Source organism: Tetrao urogallus, assembly GCF_951394365.1.
Source record: "Tetrao urogallus genome assembly, chromosome: 3".
In the NCBI taxonomy this organism is placed as follows: domain Eukaryota; kingdom Metazoa; phylum Chordata; class Aves; order Galliformes; family Phasianidae; genus Tetrao; species Tetrao urogallus.
This window is the reverse complement of record NC_136815.1, coordinates 45,091,114-45,112,576: the sequence shown is the minus strand read 5'-3', so window position 1 is coordinate 45,112,576 and position 21,463 is coordinate 45,091,114. Positions and strand designations below refer to the sequence as shown.

At 38.3% G+C, this 21,463-nt stretch overlaps 1 protein-coding gene across 2 annotated transcripts; it reads left to right on the top strand.

Annotated features, from left to right (window-relative positions):
• Positions 1-579: 579 nt before the first annotated feature.
• On the top strand, positions 580-20,413 carry TTC39C (tetratricopeptide repeat domain 39C). 2 transcript variants are annotated; one of them, XM_079533645.1, is made up of 13 exons: positions 580-627; positions 2,591-2,719; positions 3,395-3,506; positions 6,991-7,345; positions 8,629-8,797; positions 12,569-12,662; positions 13,819-13,926; positions 14,488-14,597; positions 15,407-15,530; positions 17,114-17,211; positions 18,119-18,223; positions 19,574-19,612; positions 20,231-20,413. In XM_079533645.1, exons 1-13 carry the CDS (start codon positions 595-597, stop codon positions 20,318-20,320), a joined length of 1,566 nt encoding a protein of 521 aa, XP_079389771.1. In that variant the 5' UTR covers positions 580-594; the 3' UTR covers positions 20,321-20,413. The 2 variants fall into 2 exon arrangements, with proteins under 2 accessions (XP_079389771.1, XP_079389770.1); XM_079533644.1 differs by having other exon boundaries at positions 3,392-3,506.
• Positions 20,414-21,463: the final 1,050 nt, after the last annotated feature.

The following is a 21,463-nucleotide window of genomic DNA, read 5'->3' as shown; positions in this document are numbered from 1 at the left end:
TAGAATAGAGCAGCAAAAACCCACGTGCTTTGTTGCAACTTAATTTCTAACAACTTCTGTGGCATGTGATTTATTATTTATAATTGAAATGAATTAGCTTTATGAGTGGAGGGAGAAGTGGGAATCCTTTAATAGAACCACTTGACATTTGTGTGCAAAGTCAAAATAGTAGTGATAGATGGTGAAGAAGAGTAAAATCAGTGGATTTTGAAAGTTTGCTACCTTGAAATTATTTTTTTTGGTCATGTTCGAAATGTGTTTTCGTGGCAGTGGCTGCTCTTAATAAATAAAATCAACAGCTTAATGTGCAAAAATTATTTGAAGATATATTCAAGTCCTAGTAGAAATGATGAATAGGTATGCCCACATATAATCATAATTTGCCTTTCCATTTCCATTAGGTTTTGCTGAAGGATGCAACTCAACACCTAAAAAAGCCAACCCCACCAACCAGCCAAAAAAAACAAAAAATCAACTACATTTATTTACTGACGTATTATTCAAAATCAAGAAGTGTAATATCAGTCTTTCCAATTGAAAATGTGTGTAGAGTTAACTGCTCTTTGTTTCCTTTTCAGAAATCATAGCCCGCTAATGAGCTTTGGAGCCAGTTTTGTCAGTTTTTTGGTGAGTAGATGGGAGCAGAGAGTAACCATAGATCCCTGCTCTTGTGGTTGATGTCTGTACGTGAATGCTGGAGTTTGTAATGGTGGAGGTGAATGTTTGTATGTGAATGCATGAATTCATAGTAATGGATACTTTAATCTGTTTGTTTTTATGAGACTTAGTTTTTTCAAAGTATTAGGTGAAGGGTATGAAGAAAACAAGTCTTTATGTTATATAAAACTTGTTTACTGATGTGGTTTAAATAGAAAGTAAATGTCTGAGAAGCTGAATCACAGAACATATGAAATATTTATGTGTTCCAATAAGAGAGCCATAAGAAAACCCTCTCTTGTATGTGCAATAGAGGTATTATTACAATAACACTCATAACATTTTCATAATAGCTTTTGCTGTTGCAATTAAACTGTATTAAAAATGAGAATATCTTTTTAAAAAAGGGAGTAGATCTTAATTTTAGACTGTCTTTATCCTGATATTGCTGCTTAATGTTAGATTGCACCAGGAACTGCCAGTGCTAATATTCTTTTTAAAGTCAGAATTTATGCCATTTGCTAGAAATAAATAAGTTGTAAATGAAGTTAACTTGAATTCTCTGTAAGGTTTGTATGCAGTACAAGGGAAAATATTGATTAGGAAATCTGTGGTGTGTGATTTGGTTTTGAGTCCAGGAAGGGAGAAGGGAAAGAGGAAGAATCTCCCAGGTTTGCTTATCTGAATTGATGCATTGAACCAGTGTAACATCAGAGAACAGCATCAGTGGATCTTGAACAGATTTTGCTTAGCTACTGTTCTAAACATAGCTGCAGCACTCTGCATGTCTGTGTCTTTCAGGGCTTTTGTTTAGTAAAGCAGTGAGAAGTTACTTGTCCCTAAATTCTTTCTGAATTCGTCCAGTGATAGTTGGTCTGATGCATGTTTTCTTTTTTCTAATTGGTTTTTCCTTCTTACACATGTAGGAATTCTGGTTCCTATTTACTTATTATGCAGTAGCTGTCACGTATTACTGACTAGGTTGCCCAAGGAGGTGAACAGTTTCAGAGAACTTGATAAACAATTGCTGAGTGCTACTCAACTAAATAAGAAGACAGGATGATTCAATGGTCACAGGGCTGGAGCACATCTCCTATGAGAAAAGGTTGAGGGAACTGGGTTTCTTTTAGCTTGGAAAAGAGAAGGCTCCAGGGACACCTCATTGTGGCCTTTCAGTATTTGAAGGGAGTGTATAAGCAGGAGGGGGAACGGCTGTTTATGAGGGTGGATAGTGATAGGACAAGGGGGAATGGCTTTAAACTGAGACAGGGGAAATTTAGATATGAGGAGGAAGTTTTTCACGCAGAGGGTGGTGATGCACTGGAACAGGTTGCCCAAGGAGGCTGTGGATGCCCCATCCCTGGAGGCATTCAAGGCCAGGCTGGATGTGGCTCTGGGCAGCCTGGTCTGCTGGTTGGTGACCCTGCACATAGCAGGGGGGTTGAAACTGGACGATCACTGTGGTCCTTTTCAACCCAGGCCATTCTGTGATTCCATTATTTCTATGGATGAGTTACATAAAAGCAGTATCTTTTGCATGGAAGCAAATGGTGCCTTACGTAACAAGAATTGAAAGCGAGTTTTCACAGATTCCTCTTGCACTTAATGCAGTGTGACAACATACGCAGTTTGATAGCATATGAAATTTTATTAAGACAAGGGGAGAAGTCTTAGTTAATAGGATATGATCTGGTAAGTTGTATGGTTTTGGTAAGGCACGCTCTGGTTCTGGTTCTGGTTTTGTTCTTTGGTTCTGGTTTGCTTCTTTGTAGAAGTATACGTGCTGATGTATGTGTTGATGTTGATGCGTTAATGAAAAAGGAGATTTTGTAGTCAGATTTCATGAAAGCTTTCATCGAAACTTCCTGCAGCTTTTGCAGGAATAGTAATATTTCATTTTTATCTCCCAAATTTGTGTTCTGTTTTTTGGCAGAATGCCATGATGACGTTTGAAGAGGAGAAAATGCAGCTGGCATGTGATGACTTAAAGGCTACAGAAAAGCTGTGTGAGAGTGACGAAGCTGGAGTTATTGAAACAATCAAGAATAAAATTAAAAAGAATGTAAGAGCATTATCTGTAAAATATGGAATCATATATTGGATAAATGTTTCTGGAAACTTCCCTTCTGTGCTTTGTTGGCTGTTTTTTTTTTTTTGCTAGATGGTTTTTGATATATGAAGAGCACTTGAGATAAACAGTAAACGTAGAAAGTAAGTTGAACATCACAGTTTGAAATCTTAAGTGTCATACAGTAGTCACATTTAAGCATTTCCTCTTTTAAAGTGGGATGTTATGTCAATGTTAGCAGTTATTTTCATCAGACCTCAAATTAGCGAGCTACTAGAGTTATTTCAGGAAGCTCGTAGCCTGGCTGATTCAGGCTGAGTTTCATTCATACACGCTCTAGCAATGCCCAAAGGATAAGATTGAGCCTGCATGAAAGTGCCAGGCATATTCATAGGGAGTTTTCCCCTTTCTAGATTTTTCATTCTAAATAATGAAGGAAGAATAAAGCATGCAGACTGAGACGTAAGACATGGTATTGATAGGAAAACTTTGAATATTTGCTACTTATTAATCAGGAGTTTGTTTAATGAGTTATCAAAGAAATTTTAACATGGTTTTGCCCATGAAAATGCTTGCGGTTGGTTTTGGATTTGTTAGTTGTCAGGTTTAGACTAGTATTCTTTGTTATCTTTGCTAAAATTTCTGTGCTTGTGTTATTCCAAACAGGTCGATGGGCGAAAGTCTCCTCTATCCATGATAGATCGTCTGCAAAGACAAATCATTGTAGCGGACTGTCAAGTCTACTTGGCTGTGCTCTCGTTTGTAAAACAAGAATTATCAGGTGCATTGTGGCTTTAATGTTTGTATGTATTTTTTGCTTGTTATCTTTGTAGTAAAGCTTGACCTTAATATGGCAAGATAAGTGTTCACATCAATTAAGTTGATTCTGTTGTAAGAGAATAGTTCCATTTGAGACAAAGGGTGAGTGTCCCCAGTTTGGTACGCTTGGAGAGGTATTTTTCTACCATTGTATATGTAATAGTATGATAAATAAGTTGTATTGGTACAGATTACAGCTTTTCCTCTATTTTTTTTTTTGGAACCAACAGATTCACCTTAGATTGGTTGGAATCTTTTGCATAGTCCCATATGGGTGTTAGAGCAGTTGGTACAAAGGTGGTTATCATCTGTGTGCTACTTGTGGCCCGCGTGAGAAAAGAGGCTATAAAGAGCTGAAGCCCAGCCACCTGTGTGTCCCATAGGCATTATGGCTGTGACGACACAGATGACAAGATGACAGTGAAAGTAATTTTAAATGAACCATGTTCAAGTTTAAACTGATGAATCAGTTCTTACTCTTCGGTCACCCAGGTGTGTCCTTGTGTGCCAAAGAGGTTAATCCCGTCTTACTGAATACAAACCTCCTTGTCTCATCTGAAAAGCTGCTCAAAAGGTTCTTCTTATGCACAGTCCTAAAACACTCCTTCATTCATGAGTTTACAGAGAAGGCAGTACAGGTCACGTGCAAAGGGAACACGTTTCCAGGTTCTTGTAAGAATTAGTGAACATCAAGAGGTGGCAGCCAGAGCAGGCTATCAGGGAAATCCCTGCTGGTCAGCTGTAAGAAATTTGGGGAAATAACACTAAGATCCTTTGAAACATTAAAATATTCCTGTGAAGGACAGAGTTACTTCTGTAAGACAGACTTGGTTTCTTTCAAGCCAGGTTGGCTAGAAGAAATTCAGGGCATGCTTTTGATTGCCATGTCGATGTCAACTGCTGCAGAAAGGTTTTCTTATTTTTCATGCTGTTGTAGGTCTTTGCTTTCTTTTTTTTTTCTTTTTGCCTCCCTTCCTACCCTCCAGCTTTGTAAGTGGGTTGGGTACTATAACTGACTGGTGCGTGTGCCCTTTCTCTCCTGTGTACTGCTCAGAGAACTGAAGTGGGTAGCAGAGATCTGCAGAGCATGCACTGTATTTGGGTTATTCTACTGAGGAAAAAATAAACCTGAAATCTTTAGTTAAAATTTAAAACAGTTACATGCAGTGTCAATGACTGTTAGTTACTGCCACTGTGACACCGTTTAGCTAAATTGTTGGGTCAGTTATTTCAGGTTTTCTGAGTGTATTATCTTTCTGCTTATGTATAAACATCTTGCTTTTGTGGTGATGTTTCTGTACTGAAATAGCAACCGGATTACTGAAGTGAGTCTCATTTCAAAGTAGTACGGAGGCAGATACATTTTGCTGATCAGTGGATGATGAGTGAAAAATTTCATACGTTTTTCTTCAGTTTGACAAGAAGCATATGATGACATGCAAGCTGCTTTCTCATATGCCTAGCACATTTTCAGTTTTCCTCTCCACCCTCGTGCATGTAACAAAAATAGTTTCATCAAGAAGTTACTAATACAGCAACTTGCAGTAGCTTCCAACAGCAATATTGAACTACCTTTTCTTAACTGCTGTCATGGACATGATAGCTACTTTGAGAAGTTCTTCCTGAAAAATCTCAGCTTGGTGATTGGGCTTGGTTTCTTTCTTACGTTTAAAGAATCATAAATTCAGTTTTTTATTGTATTAGATGATTTTATCTGAGCATATCAAATCTGTAAATCTCCTGGTCTTAACAAGCTGTTAGTGGCAGCTCACTGGTGAAGATAAAGCCTCGAGTTATACTATTTCCCACTCATGTCAGTTCTGCTTGATGCCCATGCCTGAATATAGTACTTTTTCAAAGCTATTAACAGTAATGTGATCTATAGGATAAGTAAAACGTCTTGGTTATCTTATTGGCAACCGTGCACGTAGCAGGGGGGTTGAAACTAGATGATCATTGTGGTCCTTTTCAACCCAGGCCATTCTGTGGCGATTTGTCTATTGCTTTACTATTAAAAGTTGTTGAGTATTCATCTTGTGGTGAACCACATAATTCTTGAAATATTCTGCACAGCCAAAAAGTGACCTAATTGCTGAGAACTGGACTAACATAAGTCTCATAATGCAGCTGAATCACGGCAGCAGATTTGCTTTTATTCTTGTAACGGTTTAATACGGAGCTCAAGATACAGGATTCATTTTAGAGATGCTTTCTGTTCACGTTGACAGCACCCTTCTGTCACATCCGGGAAAATAAATGTTGCCATCTTTCTCACTGTAATTTGAGATTATCAAACCAGCTTTGCATAAACAGAATTGAAAAAGGAGTAATCTAATCAGTGGTGAATTTACTTATTTATTATGTCAAATACAGAGTGGCTGGGAATCAGCATTTTCCTGTTATTTGATGTAAGCCACAATTTCTGCTCTACTTCTGACATCACTGATAACGCTGATCTCTGCAAACTCGGTGGTACCCATTTAGAACACCACTGCTCTGTCCTTTTATTTTTTCTCATTTTCAGTCCTTTAAAACCTCTGTCAGTGCAGTTTGTAATTCGTGAGGCTTGAACACAGACAGAATGCTTATGTCAGCTTCTACAGTGAATGCACACAGGTATATTCTCTGTTTGCTTTCTGTTCACCATTTCTGCTATTCTCCAGGGATGTGCTGTAACCAGGATGGGTGCTGTGCAAGCACAAAGATCTGGCATCATATTCTGCTGTCGTGTCCTCCTGTAGAGTGGGCAGGAAGGCTCAGGCTTCCCATTCTAAACTAGGAATGGTCAAGACCAAGTTTTTAGGGACATTTAAGTACCCAGCTTGCATTTGAAATTTAAGAAGCTAGGCAACTGAAACGTATTTGAAAACATAGATTTTTAGTCTTTTTTTTCCCCTTTTCTGTTTTTATCAATTATTTTTTTAAATTATAAATTCCTGTATTTCACAGTTTGAGGGATGGGGGTAATAATGATGTTGAAATCCTTGTTGTCTGACCCAAGGGAAGGATTTTTGTTTCTTTTCTCCATTTTAAGTGTTCTTCCATAAACTTGCTTTGAACGTGATTGGAACTTCAGGCAAAACCTCTTCCAAACATTTCTCTGCCAAACAGTGATTTTGTCTCTATTGTGTAGTGGGACAGAATCCAGCATGAAGCTGTTTTGGTTTCTGTATTTCTTCCTGCCAGTTGTACTGCTGGATAGCTGCAGGAAAGTCCCTTTGTGTGGCGCACTGTTTAAAGGTCTCTGAGAAGCACTGAAGTTTGTATGACTCAATATGAAAGATCTCTTGTACGTGACAGTAGCAGCTCGTTTTGCAAAATGCTTTGTGCAGTGTTAATTTAATGCTGATGGAGAGCATCCTGGGATACGTGAAACAGCATTTCCTCCTGATTGTGTTCCGCTTCTGAAATACCTTTCTTGAAATGTTTTTTTCCTTGACATTTAGCATACATAAAAGGTGGATGGATCCTCCGAAAAGCCTGGAAAATTTACAATAAGTGCTATACGGACATTAATACACTACAGGAGATTTATCAGAAGAAAGCTACTCAGGAATCCTTGACTTCTGACGCTGCAAATGATAATCATGTTGCTGCAGAAGGTGTAACGGAGGATTCGCTAAACAGACTGAAAGGTGCTGTTAGCTTTGGATATGGACTTTTTCATCTTTGCATATCCATGGTGCCCCCAAACCTGCTCAAAATCATCAACCTGCTGGGTTTTCCTGGAGACCGCCTGCAGGGGCTTTCTTCACTGATGTATGCAAGTGAAAGTAAGGACATGAAGGCCCCTTTAGCTACGTGAGTAGCTATATTGAAATGCTTTGGTAGATAACATAGTACTGAAAGTAAGTAAATGGGGGAAAAAAGATCAAAGCCAAAAAAAAAAGTCATGTTGCTTTAAAGAAAACAACAGCAGGTAAAATAAACTTGCAGCTTGTTGTTTAATATGCCATGGTTTAGTGAATTAATCACTTACTAGTGCACTAGATCTCTTTGCTGACAGTTGTTTGTGTGCTTGGGGTTTGTTGGTGTTGTGCTGTATTCTTCAGCTCCTTTTATTCTGGTGTCTAGTAACCCATATGTTAGTAAATACAAACATCCCTGGAATGCTCAGTAGATCTCTTCTATGGGGAGAGCGTACCGTTTTGTATGAGAGTAACTGATGTCAATCATTTATCCTTAATACTGACCAACAGTCTTTCCAGTTTATTTTTAATTTTAGATCTGGGGAAAATTGAGTGTTTCCTTACTGTCTTTTTGTTCTTTGACCTTTCATATACCTATTTTTCTCCAACTCTTTGTATTACATTCAGGTCTTTTTCTTAGATGAAGGGTTACTCTGATGTTATTTAAAGCTATTTATGAGAACAGTTTATCACATTCTCTCCAAATTAATGCTTCTATTGTTGGACCTACTTTAAGTAATTTCAGATGTCGCTTCTGAAATATTGACATCAGAGCTAGTTTCTTCTGCTTGAGGAGATATATTTCTTAAAGATTAAGAAATGTTAAGAAAAACATTAAGGTTAAATGTTGCTTTTGATTTCTTTTGTGTCATTTCTGGGGGGGAAAATGCAGCATTCTTTTCCCCAGCGTGATGGTGAAGCAGGTATTCCTTCAGCTGGCCCTGGGAAGCTCTGTGCTCTGCCCTTCTTTTCTTGTGAGTGATGTAGGTCATGTAGATGTCTGCCCTTCCAAACACCAGATATATTTCTGTTTTACATTGATTTCAGGTGTGTATATGTGCTGGGGAGTGGGGTTGGTTTGTGTTATTTTTGTTTCCCAGTGAACGATTACATTCTATTGTTTTCCTGTGGGTTTTCCTGTTTTAAAATCCGTAGGCTTGTAAAGAGTTAATGGATATGATGCTTTGATACGTACTATGAGCTTGATGGTTACTTGCTTTTGGTTAAGTGCAGTGAATTGTACGTACGCTGTGTGGTGGCGCATGGTGGTAGAGTTGTGTTCTATAGTCAGGCTGTATAAGAACTTAAAGATGCCTCTCTTTTGTTTTTCAGGATCATTATCTTGAAATCTCTGTTTATGAGCTGTAATCACTTCTGCTCTTGTGTTCCTTTCAGATTAGCTCTGTTGTGGTACCATACAGTTGTTCGCCCCTTTTTTGCTCTTGATGGCAGCGATAACAAGGCAGGATTGAAAGAGGCAAAAGAGATTCTTGCAAAGAAAGAATCTGCTTACCCAAATTCTTCTCTGTTCATGTTCTTCAAGGGAAGAATACAACGATTAGAGGTACTGCATCTTTCTATTCTTTTGGCTGATGTTTTACCCATCTCCTCCCCCTGCTATCTGATGTTTTTCTGATGTGAATGAACTGGGCAAACTTTAATAAACTGTGACTGAAGATACGGATGTACAGTAAGATAAGTGAGAAGAGAGGATTAATTTCTTCCTAGTTGCAGGTTTGCATGCCAAATCAACCCTTGTGCTCCTGTCTGTTTTATTAGCACTTTGAAATTCTAATTCTTACACTGTATTGTAACTCTGTGCTGTAAGTAACCTTGTTTGGTAACTTCTTGTGGTACAAATAGGCATTAGGGTTTCGCTTGTCAAGCTGAAATCTGAGTATTAGCTACTGAGTACATAGCATTTATCTTCTGCTTTTCATTTTATGCATTGTTCGCTTACAGCTAAATCATCTTCAGTAATTTCCCTCGAATAATTGCTTTTGCATTTAAGAGAACAAAACAGGATGTTTTCTGTTGCTATGGTGAGCCATGACCCAGCAGAATGCATTCCATGGAAATGTGGTTGTGAATGCTGTTGCAGAATGGTATTCTTCTAACATTGCAGCAACCTTGTGGCTTTTGGCTCAATTATTCTTTAAGAATAATCCAAGATGGTAAAAGTACTCCGGACAACTGCACTGCTGTGTTTATCAGTCCAGAGTATTTCTAAGGCATTTAGGCATTTGTAAGGCATTCATCATCAAGGAAACACAACCAAAGAGCACAAAACGTTCTTCTCATAATTTAAGAACTTGATATTGGTGGCCATTCTTTTGCTACGGTTTGCAGTTAATTATCACAAATGCAGCTTAATTTTGAGGAAGGTAGCTGCAGCAACAGAACAGAAGAGCAGTCTTCTGTGGCCTATATCATTTTGCAGGCATCCTCTTGCATGTGGCTTATTTATTGTGATGCGTTTCTTCTGTCATTCTGGAAGCAGTAGAGAATTATACTGTTGCAAGTGTTATTTTAGAGTGCTTGTATATAAAATGGTGCTTTTTATAGATGTCAAAGTCTAGCTCCAATTAAAATAGTGCTAGAGGCCACGTGGCAAGGTTAACAAAGTAGTTAGCTTGAGTAGGCAGGATACCATTTGTTAGGCTCTGTAGCCATGCCATGGTCAGCAGAATGCTTTCTAGTTGTAACAGGAATTTGGTCCTTTCCTATACACACATTTGTTTGCATGGGAGCTGACCATTCAATAGTTGGGTTTTTTCCCTGCTCTTGCTTTGTTTTCATGAGTGCTGTAGTGCTGAGAGATTGTTGAGTGTCCGTATAAATATTGCAGATTTGGGCATTGGTTTGCAGCATTTATCCAACTATCTGAGCCAGAAGTGTGCTTACACTCACACTGTAACTAACATACAGCTAACTAGTTTCTACATCATGGAATGCCTTAGTTTGAAGAGACATAGAAGTTCGTCCAGTCCCACCCCATGCCATGGGCAGGGCTGCCACCCAGCAGCTCAGCTGCCCAGGGCTCCATCCAACCTGGCCTTGAGAGCCTGTAGGGATGGGGCACCACAGCTTACATGGGTGGCTGTGCCAGCGCCTCACCAACCTCTGAGTAAAAAATTGGGAAAAATAGTGTTCTGGATCTGATGTATTTCTGCCTTTTAGCTTGCAATATTGCTTTCTCTTTTATGTAGACAGCAACACCTTTTAAGGATCTTAATCTGCTTTTATAAATTGGACAAAACAGCCCAAACATCTTAAAAAGAGACTGATAGGTTCATGTGGAGGGAGGTGAGGGCACAGGGCAAAACCAAACTATGAAAGAATCCCGAATTGAGCAAGGTCACTTCTCTTTGCCCATATTCTGGGTATGTATATATAAACACCTCTTTGGGCTGGGACGAAAACAAAACGACAAACAACCTCATGTTCTGAGGCTTGATCTGTTAGATTCTGACATAGTTGAAGGCAGAAAAATTACCAAGTACTCCTCTGACTGGCAAAACACCACTGGTTTGCTCAGGTGTGCTATAGTGTTCAATCTGCAGAGTAATAAAAATGTCCAGTGATATTACATTCCTAAATACACTGCTGGCACATTCTCTTGATTTTTTTCATTTATCTTTTTCTAATGTAGGGTTGGGGTAGTGTGGAAAGGAGAACTAGGCTGGGCAAGAGTAAAAAGAAGCACTGAAACTGAGAGTGAGTTTTTTAGAATGAACTTTGTATTGTCTTTGTGTTATGTTCAAGAGAAGAATAAGTAAAGACCAAGGAATTACACATTTGTGTGTACATTTGTATTTGTCTAACTCTCATTATTTTAACTGTAAAAAGTCAGCTTTGATGTTCTACTTGCTGACTCATCTGCCTGTATAATTCTTATGTTCTGCTCTCTGAAACAGTAAGTAGGTGGTAATTAATTTTATTTTAAGAATTAACAATATGAGTAGAAATTCGTATTTTGCATGTTGTCCCAATGCCTGGAGATAATTGATACTTTCAGTTATTGAGGAATATTTCTGTAGCATGCTCACTGAGCTTGATGCTTAAGGAAAGCTTATGCAGAAAACACTTGGCACTTCTGTTCAGTTTTTTCTGATAATGTGTGTTGAGGAGCCTGTGCTGCTGTAGAACAGAGCAAGCTGTGTATTGCACAGGCTCCCTGATAACTTTGAGGGCAAATATGCTCAACAGAAAGGCAGATGGGTTACACTCTTCTGTCATACCCACAAACATCTTCATTTAGTCATTGCTTTGTTTTCTAAGTATTCAGTGTTTATACTGTTACAGCTACTGTAACTTTGGCAGTTGTGCTGTCTTGATGCAGTGTAAAGCATCTCAAATGGTTCTCCCTGAGGAGACAAATGAGGAAATCGAATGAAATCCTCTAGAGCTGGGCAGGGGTAGGGCAGGGAGCAGTGGCATGTCCTAAGGTACAACTCTGCCAAGTTTTACAGTGAATTTCAGATTTAATAGTGAACAGAAGGAATACAGACACTGGTCTCGAAGGCTGAGAGGTTATCTTAACAGACTGGGAGTTATGGGTGATCATTGTTACATTATTAAACTCCTCCAGTATCCTTCCACTTCCCCCTTCTTTCTCTCTTGACGTGACTTTTTGAAGGCAGGTTCCATACCATAGATTCAATTTTTATTTTTGTATGTGTTAGAATTGATTATTATTACTTTGCAGGTACGTGCTTTGTGTTCTTGTGTAAGATTTCATTTAAATATAGATATATAGATATATTTTATAGAGTTGTTTTTTATTAGTGATACTTCCTTTTTCGCTTTTAATTTGGTTATTGTATTATGTTTTCTTGTTATTGTATTACATTATATTGTTAATATGAAATGTGGGGAAAAATCCTTCAGTATAGGACCTATTTAAGAGGTGTGCTCATTGTTGTAAATAAAGGCTTTGTCACAGTTTGTCCCTGCTTCCATTCAGAAGTGATCAGATGTAAATAGGTGGGAGGAGGGAAGCTGGCCAAAGTGCAGTGTGTAGCTGGTATGCAAAGGAGTGTTATCCCTTCTCTTTCAGTTAGCTCCGTGGTGACTTTTAATTGGTTTCAAGTCTGAAATTGGTGTTTGGTGGAGAGGAAATTTTCCTCTCACTGCCTCTCATCTAATCAAACCAGAGGCTGCACTCTGTATTACAGTGCTATCTGTTTTCACTCCTTTGTTATTTTTAAACTCATATTAACACGAAGCTGATTGTGTTCTTTAAAATGTGATGGATGATTTGATTTTGATAACTTCAGATATATTAATTTTTTTTTAATCTTTTTTCCCCTCCTCCCTCTTTCACCTTTGTTAGTGTCAAATCAATAGTGCCTTGGCTTCGTTTCATACTGCTTTGGAGCTTGCAACAGACCAAAGGGAGATTCAACATGTCTGCTTATATGAAATAGGTAAATGGGATATCTTTATGCTATAAATATTTCACTTTCAAGTTTTGACTAATAACTTCAATAAAGAAAAGGAACAATTTTGGTTAGGGTTATTAAAAAAGGTTTTAGAATACTGGCTCCTGTCTCGACCAGATAACGTTAATCATAGAATCACAGAATGGCCTGGGTTGAAAAGGACCCCAAAGATCATCCAGTTTCAACCCCCTGCTATGTGCAGGGTCACCAACCAGCAGACCAGGCTGCCCAGAGCCACATCCAGCCTGGCCTTGAATGCCTCCAGGGATGGGGCATCCACAGCCTCCTTGGGCAACCTGTTCAGTGCGTCACCACCCTCTGTGTGAAAAACTTCCTCCTCATATCTAAATTTCCCCTGTCTCAGTTTAAAGCCATTCCCCCTTGTCCTATCACTATCCACCCTCATAAACAGCCGTTCCCCCTCCTGCTTATACACTCCCTTCAAATACTGAAAGGCCACAATGAGGTGTCCCTGGAGCCTTCTCTTTTCCAAGCTAAAAGAAACCCAGTTCCCTCAACCTTTCCTCACAGGAGATGTGCTCCAGCCCTGTGACCATCGAATCATCCTGTCTTCTTATTTAGTTGAGTAGCACTCAGCAATTGTTTATAGTTTTCAAGTTCTCTGAAACTGTTCACCTGCAGAAGATTATTTAAAATGGAACCCCTGTTTCTATGTCAGAAATGAAAAGATTCTAATGGAGCTTCAAAGATTGCAGGGCCTATATTTTGTATTTCATTTTATGTTGCTGATGGAAGGAAATTACTAACATCAACAAAAAGTGTCATTCTTTTCTCTGCTTTTAATTTTCATGGAAATCTTTATAGTAGAGAAGCTTTAAATGTGTCTGGTTAAAGAAGAATAAGGGAGCTGGTAGTAGCTAAGGAAGAGCTTTTGGTGACCGTTTAGATTTGTTGTTAGTGTGAATTGGTTTCTTTGTTTTGTACAGCACGAATAACTCAATACTTTGCAGTTAATTTAAACAAGATTTAAAATGTGTTATTGATTAGTTTTGGCTTTAAATTTTCCAGTTATTGGTATAATTGTTAAGCTAGCTCCAGCTCTCGTAAGCAGGTGGTATTCTTCAGTAATGTTTACACCATGTTTGAATTACTGTGCTTTCATTAAGTTGGTCTCTTTTAGGCTGGTGCAGCATGATAGAGATGAATTTCAAAGACGCCTTTGAGTCCTTTGAAAGGCTTAAGAATGAATCCAGGTGGTCTCAGTGCTATTACGCTTATTTAACAGCAGGTGAGTATTCAGTAATGGTTGCAAGTGATAAATCAGTGATGTGATGTGGTACTTTCGGTGTTCACTTGTGCTCTTAGTGTGTTCCACACTGCTGCTTATGCAGCTATCAGACTGTACTTATGTAATTTTGTTTATGCAATTTGTTAATGCATGTGTATATAAGCCCTTGCCCTCCAGATATGATTATTACATGACTATTGCTAAGCTGACAGCATACTGAAAAGATTTACTTAATAAATCCTTAGGTGTTAGGTGATACTATGTCCTTTAATGGGTGTGGAAAACATACAGACTTGTTAATGATCTCAGAGCATACCTGGGAGAGTTGGGATTTCTGTGTTCATCAAGTCCCGCTCTAGGTCCTTTGCAGAAGTGCATGTTTTTTTTTCCTCATAACTCTGATGTCTGATCTTTTTCCCCTCCCCTCCCCTCCCCTCCCCTCCCCTCCCCTCCCCTCCCCTCCCCTCCCCTCCCTCCCCTCCCCTCCCTTCCCTTCCCTTCCCTTCCCTTCCCTGTTTTTTTAATCCCAGCAGTTAACACATTTTTGTTTCTGTGTCATAGTTTGTCAAGGAGCCACTGGAGATGTCAATGGTGCTCAGAATGTGTTCAAGGAAGTTCAGAAGCTTTTCAAAAGAAAAAATAATCAGATCGAACAATTTTCAGTGAAAAAGGTTTGGTTTAGCATAAGCTGACTTGTTTCAGAACAGTAATTTGATAATTGTGTTTCATTCTTTACCGTTATTTGTTTTTTGAATGAAGTATCCATTTTCTCCTATTTTGCTTTTGTTGCGTTAACAGGAAGGATTCAGGGGAGGAAACAAAAGTAGTGTCATATATTTCAATGACTTGGTAAACAAAATGTGAATTGGCTTTTCAGCTGAAATAAATATTAAAGATACAGATACATAAAGAAAGGTCTCAGGCCAGGCTGGATGGGGCTTTGAGCAACCTGGTCTAGAGGTATGTATCCCTGCCTATAGCAGGAGGGTTGGAACTTGATGATGTTAAAGGTCTCTTCCCAACCCAAAGCATTCCATAATTGTGATTTTCTCTCTAGCTTTGTTTTTCCTACTCTTTTTTTTTTTTTTTTTTTTTTTTTTTTTTTTTTTTTAATCTTTTTATGTCAAAACCATGATTCTTTTTGAAAGCCAAATTTGTCTTGTGAGTATCACCCAATTTAGGATTTTCAGATGTTGCAATGTCAGCATTCCGTCAGTACATATTTGGGACTGTGAAACAGAAGAGAACAAATTCAGGCTGCAAATAAAGAAGCTTTGCTTTTTGTCAACATGTAACCCTTAAATTAAATAGAAAGTCTTTTTTATTAGTCTGAAATTTAATTTGCCAAAGATTATTTTTAAGGAAATTGTTGAATGCTTTCATGCAGCAGTTCCTATTTGATAAACTGTTTGTGAGAATCATGTTCTTTGTAGAAGGGTAGATGGCAGATCTTTCTTTCTTCTTCCTTTCCAATTTGCAGGCAGATAGATTCAGAAAACAAATGCCAACCAAAGAGCTCTGTGTCCTGGCATCCATTGAAGTACTGTACTTATGGAAAGCCCTTCCAAACTGTTCCCTCTCCAACCTACAGCATATGAGCCAAGGTATTATACAGATTCTTGATACAGTTATTTATTTTAAGTGAGGTATGCCGTTTGCTACAATCATTTAAATTGTGTGGTAACAGTTGCAGAAGTATCCCTAATTTTCTAGTCCCAAAACATAATCGTGAAGCTTATGAAATCAGATTTAATCATGTAAAAATAAGCTCTAGTATTTTTTTTCTGTAGTTTTCCAGTAGAACAGTCCATTTTAAAGGTTGCAAACAGTAGACGCTTCTGTCCTGCATACTGAAAAGCAATATAGATCTTTCTTATAAGCTCCCAGCTGGTGGTGCACATTTTAATGTGACATAGCAATATGGATTAAAATTCAGAGATAAGCTTCTTGTAAGGCTTGATGCTGACAGATGGGTCTGCATCAGCACTCCTTGGTGGTAGGTTTTTTGCTCAGCGAAAATGTTGCTGTACATTATTTGTATCTCAGGAATGATGGGATGATGGAGTTGTTTTTTTTTTTAATTTGTTTCCTCTCTTCTTGGTCAATGTTTACTTTTCTGAGGGCTTTTCCTTGGGGCTAGGAGCTCTGGTTTGTAGGGATTAAGCTGTATCCACATGTATCTTTGTAAGTAAAATACCAAGTAACTTGAGACTTGTAATAAAAATGAGACTCAACAGTGCTACCTTTGTGTCCAAATAGTGTAGCCAATCCTTAGTTATTCATAGGTGGTTTATTTGGTGACTGCAGAACTGGTTTAAATCAAGCAGAGTTTATTACATGAGGCAGAACGTGAAGTTAAAGGAGCTCTACTGTTCCCAGACTCCCAAAGCTCCTTTTGAGGGGTTGAAAATACCTGTAGGCACCCATGTTACTGGGGTCTCTAGAAGCAATGGTGCAGACAGGTGCAAATGGTTCCTTGTGGAACTAGCCTTGATGTAACAGCTGTTCTGAATTGGTGCTAATAAGCCTGATTAAAATGGAGCCTGATTCATTCAGTGATGGTTACGAGCATCAGTGAATACAGCGCTATGCAGCTGAGTCACAGTCTGGCCCAACAATTAGCCTTAGCTACTCATCAGCACTGGGAATTATGATGCCAGAATTCTCTCATCTGGAGTTGTACATCTAGTGTGGATTCCTGTGTCAGTCACTTGCCTTCGGTTTAGAACAGATACACTTTATCTGAAATGTTTGGATATTTTGCCCTGTTTTCTTTGAACCATGGACTGCACGTTTTTTTCTTTCAATGCCTGAGACAACCCAGTTGCCCGTAGCACCAGGAGGAATGGATTGTTTCTTAACTTTAACTTTCTAGCTGATCATTCAAGGACAAACGGAGAAATGTGTTCTCTTCATGTGAGAGGAATGCACCAACTGCTTGTGACTTCAGAGGGCCGATTCATTCCTGACAGGAATTATTACATTAGTGACAGATTGCTTGATGAGATTGACACAAAATGGGTTGTATTTAAAGGAAACTAAATTACTTTGACATTGATTGTTAGTGGCATCTCACAGTTTCTGCTCGAATTTGGTCATTGGAGTAAAAAATCACTGTAGATTGCAATTCTTATCTGAGGAGAGATTTCAATCCATCTTGTTTGTTTATTGGAATGTTTTCATTAAGCTTGTCAGGACGTTGATGATTCATCAGCTGTTGGTTTGAGGAATTTGCTTCTCGGTGCCATACACAAATGCCTGGGAAATTCTGAAGATGCTGTTCAGGTAAGTTGTTAATTATACCGTCAGTTGTATTTTATGAACTATAATTTTATTAATCAGTAAATACTGTTGAGCAAGTTTGTTAAGCAAACTGCTAATTTTCAATCTATTGATCAGTCTGTTATATGAATTCTAACAGAATATGTTGGGTTCTTTTCTGAATTTAGGCCATTCTATTGTAAAAGCAATTGCCCAATGTTGAGCAAGCATGGCAGTTAATGTGTTCTGAGGAGCAAGAGTTAAGTGGGAACTGGGGTGAAGATTGGAAAAGTTCTTGTACTGCTGGGTTTACTCTGTACAAAAAAAGAAAATCAACTAAAAACAAACACAAAACTTGTTGATGGACCTTTTGAAGGCATGGATGTACTGCTTCTGCTCTAGGGCTTTTGAGCTATTAGACACTAAGAGGTGACGAGAGATTAGCAAATGCAAAATAATAACTCTGCCACTGTAGGCGGAACCTCTTTTTTTTCCTTCCCTCCCCAGGACTGAATACAATTTACATGAGGAGCTAGAGAGCTGTTGTTGCTACTACATCTCCCTCCCACCCCGCCCTCAGAAGTAGTTGAAATAATCTGTGTACTTAATCTCCAAAGTTAAAGTTCCTTGTTAGTCTTAATAGTTTCAAATATAATGTTGAAAAAAACCTTGACATGGTCCACTTATTGCTTGTAAAAAAAAAAAAAAAAAAAAAAAAAAGAAGCAAACTAGTAATTCTGCCTTGATTCATTGGTGTTAACAAAAACCTCCCCGTCCTTGCTTAAAGAATCTGCACCATTGGAAATGTTAACATATTCTCATGTTACTTTGGCTAATTTCAAATGCTTGAAATTGAGAGATACTTTTGGATTTTTAAGTGATCTTCTATTTTAAGATGTTATTTCAGTCTTTTTTTCTTTTCTTATTATAGTACTTTCAGCAGGCTGCTAAAGATGAGCTGTGCCGTCAAAACAACTTGTACATCCAGCCATATGCTTGCTATGAGCTTGGCTGTCTTCTATTAGACAATCCAGAGGTAATGGTATCACCTATTTTTACACTCTGTAAAAATATATATATATAATAAATGTGGTGCGGAATCAGCACAGCACTGTACAAGCAAGGAAACAAAGTTGATGGGTGAGAAGCTTAATATATCTGTTGGTAACACTGTAATGCAATACTTAGTTGTTACTGGGTTTTATTTGTACGTGAATTATTAGATTCTGGGATTCTTCAGAGGAGTTGCTACATTCCTGATTCTGTAGCAGTAAGATAAACGTGTGCAAACCTTCTGTCTTTCTGTAGCTGTGATGTTTATGGACAGTCAGCACTGAAGCAAGAATTTGATGCACTGGAACAGGTTGCCCAAGGAGGCTGTGGATGCCCCATCCCTGGAGGCATTCAAGGCCAGGCTGGATGTGGCTCTGGGCAGCCTGGTCTGCTGGTTGGCGACCCTGCACATAGCAGGGGGTTGAAACTGGAAGATCATTGTGGTCCTTTTCAACCCAGGCCATTGTATTATATGATTTTGATGAGCAAAACACTGTATTTTGATTTATTATTTATTCCTTCTCACCAACAAGTTTACACTTGTTGTAACTGCTGCTAAGTAGAAGGGTGGCAGGTAGTGAGGTTATCTGAAGGTTCTGAGAATTAGGAGCATTTTCTCTTTCCTTCTTGCTTTATATATAGCATTTGCACACAGTTAACAGGCTTCACGTTGTGTTTCAGGGCTGAATAAGCCTTGGCTTGTAGCTGCTGCTGAGAAGCTGGTAGATAGCACTTAGTGTGTGAAGGAAGCCACTTCTTGTGGCACTTGGTGAGGGAATAAATACTGCTTGTGTTACATGAGATGGGGTTGGGTGGGGAAAAGGAGCTAGAATTAGAGGTAAGTGGTGCTGTTTTTAGAAGATTGCACTCACTAGCTTGAGATATCGTGCAGTTCATATTTGAGAGCTCTGTAATGACTGTGAAAAAGATGGGAATAGAATTTTATAAATTACCATTGCTAGAGGGGATAAGTGTATTGAAGACTATGCATATAGAAAGCACACTTCTGTTAAATGTATGTTACTTTGAAATGACTCATAATTATATGTTGGATCTGTCATACGATCTGATTCATCTTTGTTAAATTAACCCGGTTAGAACCATATTCTGTGAGATTTTAGTATGGCTATGTCAATAATAAAAACTGTTTTGTAGATGTTATTTGTTTCTTATTTACTTGTAATACTTTAAATTAAAGAAGTACTCTATAATAAGAAATAATGCCTTGTTTTCAAGGTAGAGATGCTATTCTAGACTGACTAGGCTGTATGCTTGAGATACATACTGCAACATTTGCAATGCAATTCTAATGCAGTGTCTTTTCCTTTTGCAGACCGTGCCAAGAGGCAAAACCTTACTCCTCCAAGCCAAGGTAAAAACTAAGACACTTCACACTTACTGTTCTCAGAGGAGAGTATCTGAGAAGTTGTGGTGATTTGATTTGTTGGTTGGTTGGTTGTTTTGTTTGTTTTGTCATTGTCCATCACCTTTAATCTACAATGCTAACTTTGTAGGTACATATTTATGTATATGAAGTGCATTTGTGTTTTGTAGATACGTATTTATAGGTCATTAGAGCTCACAATAGTGACCTCTGCTGGACTGTTATGACTTTGCCATATTTTTTGGCTAAGATTCAGCAGTAAAAGTTTGGAAACTGCAGCTCTCTCCTTCATACATGTTCCTCTGGTCCCTGACTTTGGTCTTTGGTGCTGGGATCTTTCTTGAGCTATAAGACTTGCATAATTTTCCAGGTACTGTTAAACTGAATAGGATCCAAACAACACACTGAAAATTGAAGCTTTCTGCTCTTTTTGCCAACTTAGAACTTCTGTAAGCCAGAGATATGAATAGCAGTATGGAATCTCCACTTCATCTCTTCAGTCTGTTTTGTAGCTTGACTTCTTAATCATTATTAGTGAAATTATTTTCATATCCTAAAATGAAGGAATCTAATATTTGCATGCTTTTTTTTTTTTTTTAATTTCAGGAGGAATTTACAGGCTATGACTTTGAGAACAGATTGCACGTCCGCATCCATGCAGCCTTAGCTTCTCTAAGGGAAGTTGTTCCACAGTGACAAACAGGAAGTTGTGTTGTCTGTTCCCACAGTTTCTGCACTTTAGGATGAAGCAGAAGAAAAAAAAGCTGTTGGGAAGACCAGCTTTTCTTCTGGAAACCACTTGTGCCAGAGACACTTTCATCATGTGGTTAGGAGTTGGTATGGCTTAGTAAAATACTACAATTTCAACTGAAAGTAAATCAACCAAGCAGAAGGTTAAGTGACCTTGCGTATTTTAACTCTTCACTTTTTAGTTTGTTTAAACCGAGGGGAACACAGTTATTCAGTGACTCATCAGGGGAGCCTAAATAAGCACACAGCTTACTTCAATGTTGGCAGATGGGATCATTTTATTTTTGAAGTTTTAAAGCAGATCTAAATCTAAAATATGCTAAAGGGGAGGTATTTCTGTTTTGAGTAGAATACGATAAATGTAATTGGTACAAATGTTGAAGAAGGGAATGGGCAGAACACTTATTTTCTTGAAGCATTAGCCAAAACACAAAAGAAGGAAAATCGTTTAGCCACAAAAAGCAGATCTTGCTGAATTTTAGAGTTTTATTTCAGTGAATTCATGATGAATAATTTGCCAATTTAAAACCTCCCATTCCCTTTCCATTATTTGTTGCTTCCTTCTCAGCACGGCTCATTCTTCTGATACAAATTCTATCAACACTTAAGATCTTGGCTTCTGGTACATTCCAGCCAAACACTTTGCTTTGCATGTAATCACAGTGAGGGCGATTTTCATTTTGCTCTTAATATTCTGACCAGTGCATTCAGATAAGTAGGCCACATACAGTAATTTTACGTGTTTTCCATTGAAGCTGCTAAACCTTTATGGCAGTGACTTTTACAGCTATTAAATCAGACAAAACAGTACACCCACCACCCACCTCCAACCCTATTTTTGTAGTTTTACCAATGCTGTGCTATCTTAAGTCTCTACATGATATTCCAAATCTGTGGCGTTGACATTTGAAGTTGACTTACTGAAGACACTCTGAGAGCTTGAAACTTACATCGTGGTCCCATATATGTATATTGTTTTTAATACTGGCCATCTGTATCCTTGTTTGTAGATTTTTAAAAAGCAAAACAAAAAACCCAAAAACATTTTGTCTGTAGCATCTCCCTATGTTGTATATTCAGTTAGTATCA

Bases quoted from the DNA above. Each gene is read 5' to 3' on its own strand.
- TTC39C (XM_079533644.1), top strand. From the start codon at position 595: ATGAGCTTTGGAGCCAGTTTTGTCAGTTTTTTG. The intron at 8,798-12,568 runs GTACTGCATCTT...CACCTTTGTTAG, and splicing joins GAAGAATACAACGATTAGAG to TGTCAAATCAATAGTGCCTT. The intron at 12,663-13,818 runs GTAAATGGGATA...GGTCTCTTTTAG, and splicing joins TGTCTGCTTATATGAAATAG to GCTGGTGCAGCATGATAGAG.